The sequence below is a fragment of the Amblyomma mixtum genome, chromosome 6, assembly GCF_055824585.1.
Source record: "Amblyomma mixtum isolate Tamu chromosome 6, ASM5582458v1, whole genome shotgun sequence".
NCBI classification, from domain to species: Eukaryota; Metazoa; Arthropoda; class Arachnida; order Ixodida; family Ixodidae; genus Amblyomma; species Amblyomma mixtum.
Window position 1 is genome coordinate 111799611 of NC_143017.1, and position 12241 is coordinate 111811851.

The 12241-nt window shown below is 51.7% G+C and overlaps 1 protein-coding gene across 1 annotated transcript; it reads left to right on the forward strand.

Moving 5' to 3' along the window:
- The first annotated feature begins 1790 nt into the window (after positions 1–1790).
- Positions 1791–11927, forward strand: LOC149340040 (uncharacterized). The gene is made up of 3 exons (XM_089551042.1): positions 1791–2711; positions 9942–10009; positions 11733–11927. The coding sequence occupies exons 1-3, from the start codon at positions 1847–1849 to the stop codon at positions 11925–11927; spliced, it is 1128 nt and encodes a 375-aa protein (XP_089407168.1). The 5' UTR covers positions 1791–1846.
- Positions 11928–12241: the final 314 nt, after the last annotated feature.

Sequence of the window (12241 nt, forward strand, 5' to 3'; positions counted from 1 at the left end):
AGGAAAGGGAGCATGGAGGGGACAGGCAGAACATTGTGGCACACAACGAACTAACACTAGCACCGAGAAGAAACGTGGTCTTGGTAATGAGCCTGAACTGCCGCCAGCTTTATTGCGGCCGAGCAGCTTGGTCGTAGAGATAGCGATCGATACGGCCTTAATCGCCCTCCTTCACCGCCGGAAAGAAGCGGCTCTTTTGTGACCGCGGATGCATATTTATGCCCGCAGCGGGTTAGAGCCATTCGTCTTTCGTCTTCATTTCATTATATCAAATAACAATAACGCTCCTCTCCATTACAACTTTCACCGATCAGATCCCCAGTCATTAGATGCATCTTTACATGCAGTCCCCCGCAGCGCTCTTGTTCTTTTGTGCTGGCATCAGCCTCTGCGGGTCCGATGATCAGACTGTGTTCGCGTTTTTCTACCTTGGCGAGAAATAATTGGCACAAAGCCGAGGGGCCCTCGTTTTTGCTTGAACTTGTTACTGTAGAGCCGCAAAACTTTCATGAAGACCGCTAATGAAAATTCGATAGTTATCTTTGAGCGTTTGATGTCCCCTTTTCACAAAGTGAAGTGGAGCCGTGCAGAAGAGTCAGCACGAGGCCTGCGGCGGGTAATCCTTCTGGTCGCAAAGCACCATCAGTAACGATAAAGAGTCACGTTTATTTTGCTCCTTAGCCACTCTTTCTTGGACAAAGAGGGACTTCAAGTCATTCTTAAGAATTATCTTAGTTCTTTTCTTCTGTAGATAATTTACAGCTCCGGAACAATGAAGCACAATTCCTTGAATTGTCCGATCATGTCTCAGTCTCGCGAATGAGACTGTCTAGTGAGGAAGAAGGGCTTTTCTTCAATTATGTGCAAAGGAGCCTTGATCAAGCACCAACATCTCCTTTTATGTCAATGTCAATTAAAAAAAAGTGCGAGAAATTTATACAGCGATAACATATCGTCGGGAATGTTCGATGATCTGCTTAGGTTGCAGTGTGGCGACACATTCACGTCTCGGTCGCTATGACAGGTTCGAACGCAGGTACAGAATGGTCCTGAGCTAACAATGTCGCTGTTGTTGTGGCTCGCTAGGGCTAAGCGAGAGTTCTACTGGCTTTACTGAATAAACAAGACTGCGATGTTTTATATATAACCGAAAAATACGTTCAGTGTGCCGTGCCATGATTACTTCCGCGTATTGTTGAAGTGTGGTGATGGCCACCTTACAGCGCAGCAAGCACAATAACGTGAAAAGTTGGCTGCCGCGAAAGAATCCTCAGAATACATTGCTCAAATCGCCAGCAGCGGCCTTAAGCTTCACCGCGGCGCTAACCACCTCCTGTGAGCCGGAGGTGCAGGCTTGCCCCGTGAGCGTCTTCATAATTTCACCTCTACGCAGGTACTCACAGCTATTCGTGAGGTGCTGTGATAACTGCCTTCGTGATTCATCCCCGAAGATAGAAACTCACCTCCAGGAACTCCCCGACACACTTTTTAATCGTCTGCCGTTCATGGAATGTCACAAGGAGATATCTAAAAAAAAAGGGTGTTTTGAGTATGCTAAACTTTCACATCAAGTAAAAAAATTTAAAACAGGTGCATGGCAATATTCCAAATTTCTTTCCGCCTGTGATGAAGAAGAAGTGCTCGCGCGGCAGCGGGACTGCTCTCGGAGAGCGCGCGCTTCCTGTTGTGGCCGTTGGAACCAGTGCCTGTCGGTGAACGCCGTTCCGCGCTTTGTGCTTTGTGTCGAGCTGTGCTTTGTGCGTTGTACCCGAAAAACCCATTACAAGTGGTGGAGGTGGACTCTGATCCCGTCCTGGAGCTGAGAAACGGCACCGTTACCACCCAAATGCCGAGAAACACATCCCCGCCGCCGTCATCGGTTCCGCCAGCACCTGTTATCTGCGCTGGCATGCCTCGGCAGCGAGACCCAGCTGTCTTCAGCGGCACTGGTGACAGTGATGTCGAAGATTGGCTGGCGTCCTACGAGCGGGTAAGCACGCACAACCGCTGGGACGATACCATGAAGCTGAACAACGTTATTTTCTACCTTGCTGACGTCGCCAACCTGTGGTTCCGCAACCATGAAGCAGACATAACCACCTGGTCGGCTTTCAAAACGAGCTTTGCCGAGGTATTTGGCCGTCCTGGCGTGCGCAAGCTCCGCGCTGAGCAGCGCTTGCGTGAGCGGTCGCAGCAGCCAGGTGAGACGTTCACCAGCTACGTGGAAGACGTCGTAGACCTGTGCAAGCGCGTCAATTCTGAGATGACTGAAGCCGATAAGATCCAGCACATTATGAAAGGCATCGACGAGGACGCCTTTCAGATGCTTCTTGCCAGGCAGCCGGACACCGTTGCCTCCGTCATCAGCTTGTGCCAGAGCTACGAGGAGCTGCGCAAGCAACGCGTCCTCGCTCGTCGCCCTTTGCGGCAGGCCGAGGTACTATCTGCGGATGCCATGGTCGCTGGAGAACCCCAGTTCATGCAAGAGGTGAAGCGGTTTATCCGCGAAGAAGTTGCACGTCAACTCGCGCTCGTGCATGCGCCCCCAGCTCCGTCACCAGCACTTCCGCCGGCCTTTCAGCATACCATCCAGGCACAGGTCGCAGACGCCCTGCAGATCGCAGATGCCGTGCCACCAGTCCCCCAGCAGGCAGTGGCTGCCCCGCTTACCTACGCCGCCGTCCTGTCCCGCCCGGCTCCTCCTACCACGGGCAATTTCTCCGACGCCACAGCAGCTCCGCCGCCCTTGACACCACGACCTGTCCGGCCGTATCGGGTTCCCGCCCCACCATCGTTGCCGCACATGGCGTCGGCCCCCCTCCCCTACGGTCGCCCATGGCGCACTCGGGACAACAGGCCCATTTGTTTTGCCTGTGGCATTGCCGGACATGTCGCTCGCTACTGCCGCCATCACTCTTATTATCCGCCTACTGACGTCATGACGCACTCAGCATACGGACCTCACACGCAGCGGTACCGCGTGCAGCCTAGTTCGCCACCATCTGCATTCACCACTGAGAACCAGTCCGCCGCGCCGCACCGCTCCCATTCTCCGCGGCGCCGTTCCATCTCTCCGATGCGCCGCCGCGCCAGCTCCAGTGAAGCGGAAAACTAGTGAGCGCAGTTCACGAGGCAAGAGCTGCGCCTTCGGCGAACTTTACAAGGCCTCTGACGTCCCCCGCCAATGTCGTTGATGTTGTAGTAGACGGTGTTGCGACGTGTGCCTTGATAGACACCGGAGCAGCCGTATCAGTTATAGACGCGAAATTTTGCCGCCGCATCAAGAAAGTTTTGACGCCATTCCCTGGTATTTTACTGCGTACTGCTGACGCCCAGCAAATTCAGCCGCTCGCCGCTTGCACTGGACGAGTTGCTATCCAAGACGTCATCTACGCAATTGAGTTTGTGGTACTGTCCTCCTGCTCGCATGACGTCATTCTTGGGTGGGACTTTCTGTCGGACCACTCTGCTGTCGTCGACTGCGCCCGTGCTGAAGTCACACTCTCTGTCCTACCCGACGACTCCACTGCCGAAACCGCTGAGTACCCGGACAAACTTCTCCTTTCCCATGATGTCGAACTTCCTGCTTCCTCGTCCGTTGTAGTCTCCCTGTCCTGTATCTCTCCAGCCGACCCACCCGACACAGCTGTACTCTTTACTCCCTCGGAATTGTTCGTTCGCCGCAGGAACCTACCGCTTCCCTTCGCTGTCCTCACAATGACTTCTGGCACCGCAACCATGCTCATCAGCAATCATCTGCCCACTCCTTTGCCTCTGCTTCGTGGTGAATGCATTGGTTACGTAGCATCGGCTGAACTTCTACAAGTCGTTGACGACGCCCAGGCCGCTCCTACACCGTCGCTCGATGCTCTCACTCCGGCTCCCCTGTCACACCGACCACCCTCTGACGTTCTGTACAGTGCTATCGATCGAGACCTTCATTCGGCGTGCCGTGACCAGCTGTTCGCCCTTTTGTGCGAATTTCGTTCGTCTTTTGATGCGTGCCAAACTCCACTCGGCCGTGCTTCCGCTGTCACCCATACCATCGATACTGGCACCCATCCTCCTCTGCGCCAGCGACCATATCGCGTGTCAGCTTCGGAGCGTCGCGTCATCACCGAGCAAGTCGACGACATGCTGGAGCGCGGGATTATACAACCCTCGAAGAGCCCATGGTCTTCCCCGGTCGTTCTCGTTCGAAAGAAAGACGGCTCTATCCGATTTTGCGTGGATTATCGACGGCTGAACACTGCAACCCGGAAAGACGTTTATCCTCTGCCGCGCATAGATGACGCCCTCGATTGCCTACAAGGAGCAGAATTTTTTTCGTCGCTCGATCTGAGATCTGGTTATTGGCAAATACCCATGGCCGACGCTGATCGCGCAAAAACAGCATTCGTCACGCCTGATGGGTTATATGAGTTTAACGTCATGCCATTTGGGCTTTGCAATGCCCCTGCTACATTCGAAAGAATGATGGACAATGTCCTGCGGGGCCTACGCTGGAAGACGTGCCTCTGCTACCTTGACGACGTCGTCGTGTTTTCGCCCGACTTTTCGACGCATCTGACTCGCCTGCGCCAAGTGCTCACTTGTCTCACCACCGCAGGGCTGCAATTAAATTTGAAAAAGTGCCATTTCGGAGCTCGCCAACTGACCATCCTCGGTCACGTCGTCTCTAAACACGGCATCCTTCCGGATCCCGCAAAACTTCGTGCGGTAGCCGAATTTCCGAAGCCGTCCACGCCCAAAGAACTGCGGAGTTTCATCGGTCTATGCTCATATTTTCGCCGCTTCATCCGGAATTTCGCCACCATCATTTCACCTTTGACGCGACTTCAAGCCCAAAATTCCTTGTCGTCGTGGTGCTCCAAATGTGATGATGCTTTCGCTACAATGCGCCGGCTCCTTACTTCACCACCCATACTTCGCCATTACGACCCGGACGCTCCGACCGAGATCCACACGGATGCTAGTGGCATTGGCATTGGTGCTGTGCTGGCACAACGGAAGCCTGGGTTTCATGAATATGTCGTCGCCTATGCCAGCCGCACACTTTCTAAAGCCGAGATCAATTACTCCGTGTCCGAAAAAGAATGTTTGGCCATTTTGTGGGCAATAACCAAATTTCGACCATATCTCTACGGCCGCCCCTTCGACGTAGTCACCGACCACCATGCTTTATGCTGGCTTTCGTCCTTGAAGGATCCATCCGGCCGACTTGGTCGTTGGGCACTGCGACTTCAGGAGTACGACATTCGAGTCATCTACCGTTCCGGACGCAAGCACTCTGACGCCGATGCCCTCTCCCGCTCACCGCTACTTGCCAACGATGCGACAATCTCTAGCATTGACCCCGTGCTCTCTTCGTTACGCCCTCCAAACATGCATCTGGAGCAGCGCAAAGACGCCTGGATAACCTCTCTCGTGCACCTCCTCTCCGGCCGCACTACGTCAGCGCCCTCCCGCTCCCTTCGACGTCAAGCCCGCCATTTCACTTTGCAAGACGGTCTTCTTTATCGCCGGAATTACATGCCAGATGGTCGAAAATGGCTGCTTGTCATACCTCGCCGCTTACGTGCTGAAGTCTGCGCATCTTTTCATGCCGCACCCCAGAACGCCCATGCTGGTCTCTTAAAAACATACACGCGCCTTCGGCACCGGTACTACTGGCGCGGCATGTATACCTTTCTACGAAAGTATATTCGCTCATGCCTTGACTGCCAACGCCGCAAGTCACCACCGCAGCGCCTTTCCGGGCCATTGCAGCCTTTACCTTGTCCTGCCCGTCCGTTTGATCGTGTGGGCATCGACCTTTATGGGCCTCTGCCGCCTTCTACTGCTGGTCACCGCTGGATTGTCGTCGCTGTCGACCATCTTACGCGCTATGCCGAGACGTCCGCTCTTTCGACGGCTACAGCCAGAGAAGTCGCTTTCTTCATTCTTCGCAACCTCGTTCTTCGCCACGGTGCTCCCCGCGAGCTTCTCAGCGATCGCGGCCGCGTGTTTTTATCCGACGTTGTTCAGGCGCTTCTACAAGAATGTCGCGTAGTTCACAGAACAAGCACGGCGTACCATCCTCAGACGAACGGGCTGACCGAAAGGTTTAATCGGACGCTCGGTGACATGCTCACTATGTATGTCACTCCCGACCACTCTAACTGGGACCTCGTACTCCCATTTGTGACGTACGCCTACAATACCGCCGTCCAGTCTACTACAGGGTTTTCGCCATTCTTCCTCCTTTATGGACGCGAACCTACCTGCTTGATTGACACCATTCTCCCCTACCATCCTGACGCATCTGACTGCTCGCCTGCTTCTGAAATCGCCAAGTACGCCGAAGAATGCCGCCAACTAGCCCGATCCCTCACGTCTGCCGACCAACATCGTCAGAAAGAACGGCGTGATTCTGGTCAACCCTTTGCCCACCTACCCGCCGGCTCCCTTGTTTGGCTCTGGGTCCCTTCTGGTCCTCCTGGCATGTCGTCCAAGTTCCTCACAAAATATCACGGCCCCTACCGTGTTGTCTGTCAGAGTTCCCCCGTGAACTACGTTGTGGAACCTTTGACACCCTCCTCTGACCACCGCCGCCGTGGCCGTGAAACCGTTCACATCAGCCGCCTCAAGCCCTACCACGAACCCGTGATGTGTACCACGCCGTGAGTCGCCAGGATGGCTCCTCCTTCGCCGGGGGCCATTGTGATGAAGAAGAAGTGCTCGCGCGGCAGCGGGACTGCTCTCGGAGAGCGCGCGCTTCCTGTTGTGGCCGTTGGAACCAGTGCCTGTCGGTGAACGCCGTTCCGCGCTTTGTGCTTTGTGTCGAGCTGTGCTTTGTGCGTTGTACCCGAAAAACCCATTACACGCCAGATATTAGCAAAGCTTATCCCGTACTTGGTAGCGAATAACAAACTAGCACTCCCGCGAAAGTAGAACGCAGGAAAAATTCTTTCAGCACTTATGATAAGAGGAAAACACGGCCACTGCACCCTCTAGCACCTGTGCTGAGATAAGCATCAGCTAAAGGGAAATCATCGCAATCATTTCCTAGATCTGCGACAGCCCTGCGAAATATATCGCACGCATTTCAGACCCTCCACCACCATTTGCGTCAAATCGCCTTCGCTTATGGCACCTATTTTGTGACGCGCTTTCGCCGTGAAATCGATCGGCCGGAAAGAAACCGAAGGCTTGAGATGAGGTCCAAGCCGGAGTGATGCATACGCTGGTGACAAGATGCGGTAGCAAACTGCCCTAGTGGATTAGCCGCATTTCATAAGGATGCTATTGAGGAAATGCTTAACGCTCCTCGGCGTGTTGAGTCACTTTTTGAGCCGACTTTTGGTGTACGCATTTTCATAGTGCGGATTCTTTCCATTCGTGTTAACATCGCTGTGATTGTCAGAGTTAACACAGTTGTTGAACTTTACTTGTATGAAAATACGTTTTCTATTTAAATATTACTTACGTATAATACTACTACTAATACTACTTACGTAGCGTCCGAAAGGCGTTTCGAATCGCTTGGAGGCGTCTTACGACCGCGCATACTACCCGGTAACGGCAAAGGTGGCACGAAGCAAGAGGCTTGGTATGCGTGCAAGGAGCAGTCACGTGATCGCAGGTGGGGGGGGGGGGGGGGGGGGCATGCGTTGTTTACGGAGGGCCGTGCGTAAACCAGCTTTCGCTGTGAAAACCTTTTCATTTCTTCTAGCTGCGTCAGCAAGAAATTCGCTGTGGCTTAGCTTGGTTAAGCCCGGTAATTGCGAAAGCAATATCCGTACCTACGCCATGGTTCAGCTCGTAGTGTAGCTGGTGGTGGTGCTTGTGGTTAGACTTGTGGCGATGCAGCTGTTATACAGTCCAATCCAAACCAATCCAATGCAATCTAATCCAATCCAATCTAATGTAATCTAATCTAATGTAATTTAATCTATTCTAATCCAATCCAATCCAGTCCAGTACAATCCAGTCCAGTCAGGCCGCCGTTCATGTGCACCGCCGTCGCACACGGACGGTGCGAGATCGCGAAGCAATGTTAAGCCGCTGGTGGTTGGCACCAACGATGGTTGGCACAGCTACTGCTTTCTAGCGACGTGAGTCGAGCCTAATCTCTTCAGCGTAACGCCACAATCGCGCTCCTAGCGGAGAGCGCAGGAGTTAGGCGCCGGTGGTGGCACCGCCGCGGCTTGCGACGGCGCGAGTCGGTCGCCCTTCTCTTCGGCATGATGTCACACATGACGTCACACAGAGGTCAACTAAAGGTCAATGGTGGCACCACCGCGCCACGGCAAAGGCTGAAAGTGCAAGTAGTAAAGCTTTCGCTTTAAAAGTATCACTTGTAGCATGTCAACGAATTTGAGTATCTTGGTGCAGCGTGGTGCAGAGGGCCGAACGCTTTTCTATAACACGCACTGAAAGTGCTTCGGGCTGAACACGCAATATCTGGCGATAACATTTGGTTAAAAATGGTCTCGGTGTAAGCACGCGCAGTTTTCATAGGATTTAATAACACGCATTGGATTTCATCGTTCTTTTTCGTCTTCCTGGTCGCAGCGGCTTTGGGAGCTGCGGAACAGACAGCTCAGTCGTTCTAGACGTGTTTTTTGCCCTCTGTATGTAATCTGAGTTAGTCTGCACACGTAAACATCATGTGTGCAAAGACACTCAGAATTTTTTTTTTTTTTCAGTAATCAGTAAGATTGCTACCATAGGTGCAGCTAATTTTGTACAAATCTATTTTAGGGCCTGTACATGAATGCCGTCCTGTAGAAACAACGAGGGAATGTTCAGAAAAAACAAGCATCGTCGCTGAGGCACTTCTCTCATTTTGCGCTCATGCCTTGACACCTTTCAGGGGCCTGACGCTCACACAATAAGCCGACCACAGAATTTGAATTAAAAAAAAACGGCACGGAGCAGCACCCACTGATGCCGAAAAACTTGGCTGCATGCGGTGGTGAAAACTTCCGGTAGGGTCTACGAAGTGTTTGAAGCGATGTCGGCGCTAACGCGGCCCTGTTTGCAGCTTTCCTCCTCTCTCGCTGCTTATCTCTGTGAAATTCCCGGCTAATAGTTACAGCTGTTCCCCCGTCAAGCGCACAGATGCTTCACTGCGTTGCTGCGTGTAACACGTGAACCATAATTATGGCACAGAGGGAAGTTACTACCTACTGCGCTGAATGAGCTCAAAGCTTTTGGCGTAATCAGCGCAAGAGACGGGGCGGTGACCGTCTTGTAGACCAACTTCGCACAGAACTAAGGCTGTCACATGAGAATCAGTGGAATTGGCCGAATGAATCACGGTGTGTAACGCCGCCAGCGTAATTGACTAATGCAGCAGATCCGGTCTAGATAAAGCACATTTTACAGCGTAAACAAAGCGGACTGTCTATGTATCCATTCCAGGGGTTTGAAACTCCGGTTAATTTCAGTTTCAACTACTTAAGCGCACCTGACGACTGATGGTGAACTGGTGCTTAAAAGTGAATGATTACTGCCCACGCACATAATGCGATAAGGCTGAGGCTACAATTGTCCGAGAGACCATGATACGAACCTGGTCTTTTTTCGAAGGTGGTGGTTCGAATCCCGCTAGGTTTTTTTCTGCTGGATACCGTTGTCATGACGACGATACGACACTCTAACTGGCTTCCCTCAGGCCGCTATGCGAGCAATTGGCGCTGACATTTGTATTTGTCAGTAGTGTATATGGAAGTTTCCTACCACCATCCATGCTTCCATTTTTATGAATGGAGTACACGTGATGATGCGTGGTTCTTAACCGTGTACTGCGTTGTTTTGCGTCCAACAGATAAATGAATGCAGTCTGCGTTGTAACAACGACGGCTAAAATAGTCAAAGCCCATCACCAAATGCTCCATTTCGGGCAGCGCCCTTACACTGTGAATGCTCACCAGTTCCTTTTACTCCTTGCACAGCAAGGGCCTTGTCTGAGGGCTGTACTGAGCCTACTCAGCTAACCATCAGCGTTACTGTAAACTTCAGAGTGAGCGCACTTCTGCTGTAGATACAGTGCAACTCGAGCGCAGAGCAAGAAGTTCAAACCACCTACGTGACCATAAGAAGAAATGCAATTCAGCGCTTTGTATCCACCCGGCAAAGTGGGTTGCTTAATTTCTAAGTCTCAACGAGAGGGATAAGAATACTGAGATTTCCCTCTCTTTCGAAAAAGGGTATAAAAACGAAACGCAGCACAACGTCTCACCCCAGGCAGACGAGAATAACTCTACGGTTACCGGGCATACGTTCATATTACTGTCTTTTTAACCTGCACAAACTGTTCGGGATTATGCATTCTCCACTCCTCCACACTACGTTTTCACCGTGGCTCGGAGAGCTCTCCAGGTGCGCTTGTCAGGGCAAAGGAGCCGTCGGTGAAATGTGGCAAACTTGCCTAGGTTCTTGGAAAAGCCTCATCCATAAATGCGCATAACTCACTGCATGCGATGGGCGGCATGAACGGGGACCCAAAACGAGCCGTGCACTGAAGGCTTCTTTACCGCCATATGTCCGCTCAGACGAAAAAAAGAAATAATCAGAAAAAAAAATGAGGCATATTATGATGCAGTTAAACCCAGCCATGGCGATCGGCAGCACGCCTTTTGCATCCGGTTTTGAAACCATGGGAAAAGCGCTCTCTTCTATCATAATCACTGAAACTTGGTTGTGCTCATTTTTTGTTTGTTTCTGTCGTTCCCTATCGAGTTTTCTGTAGATTTCGAAGTGCTCTAAACAAATGGCGCGCTTTTAGGAATTGAATTAAATTAACCAATCAAGCCAGTATGCAAAATTAATGCTTATTTGTCAGTTTTTTAACTTTTTACAAGTCTTTACAAGAAACGTGACAGAAAGGAATAATTTCTCTAAAAACGTGTATTAATTGTGCTGTACTGTTTGCAACCATGGGAAACATTAGAGGGCCCCGAAAACATGAAGACATTGAAATGGACGCGTTTAGTTGCCAACCAGTCATATTGTCCAAATATGCGTGCTGTACGACAGCCCCACTGTTCGCCTCATCTTATGCTCATTCATACGGCGACAAAACAGAGTCGCGATCAAACTGACATCTACGAAAACTCAGGAGAGAATGCAAAGGCGAGATGGTTATCCAAAGAGACGGCGAAAGAATGAGCTCTGAAAGAGATGGCACTGTGCTGCGTAAAAGTGAGGGGGGGGGGGGGGGGGGGGGTATTACATGCCACGGCGGAAACCGTCACTTTTCAGGCGCAATATTCTTGACAGGAACCGCAAAACTGGAGTACGCACATCGCAGGAAGAAAGTTTGCTGAGTACCACCGTGTTTTTCCAGCTTCGCTGTCAGGTACCAGCGTCTCGCTGAGCGCCTTCAGGGCTACTATTTTTCACTGAAATTACCGGTGTCCTGGCGGTGAACGCTTGGCGGCATACAGCTCACCTACTCAGTTGCAGTTGTTTAGTGACAAAAAGCGGCGCGTAACTGTGCAGCTTTTTCGCGTAGGCATGCATACTTTATGCAAATCGTCGACTTAGATAGGAAAGGATTCTGAGATGGAGCCGAAACTTTCCTTGCCTGCGTGCCGTAGGCCCACCCTGAGAAGAACGTTGAAGTGAGAGGAGCAACGAGGACACCGAGCACTGCGTGTGACATCGCCGGGAGCTTTGACTTGGAATGCGAGCGACTGTTTCGCTGTCACCCGGTTTTTAGCTCTCACGTTTTCATTCCGCAGGTGCATCTCCAAGGCAGCTTTGGTAACGCACACTACAAGGCCTTGGTGCTACTCCAAGCGCCTCTGTCCTTCAGTGCAGTGCACACTGCTTCCCCCACCAAGCGTGGAGGTGAATCTAGGGAAGCCTACAGAGAGGCAGAGCTGGGAAAGAAGGGAGAGACGCGTGTGATACATGATCCTTTACTACGTGACTGATGATGGCCTAGGCGTCGCCGCCTCAGTGGGCGGCGCCGAAACAGGGAAACGGTGGCCCAGAGCTGAGTGCCACACTTCCGCTGCGCCCAGAAGAAGGCAGGTGGTCCCGAGGATGAGCACAATTTTTAGGCGAACATCTTGGGAGCAGGCAAGCAAAAAGGTACAAAAGAACTTGGGAGCAGTAACAACATGGTGTTATTTCTTGCATGATATTATAGATATTTTTCATTGCAGTCATCAACTGCAAGAGTGATAAAAAAAAAATATTGTCCCACTGTATTTGACCGCTCAGAACGCTGTTCTGAAATAGATTG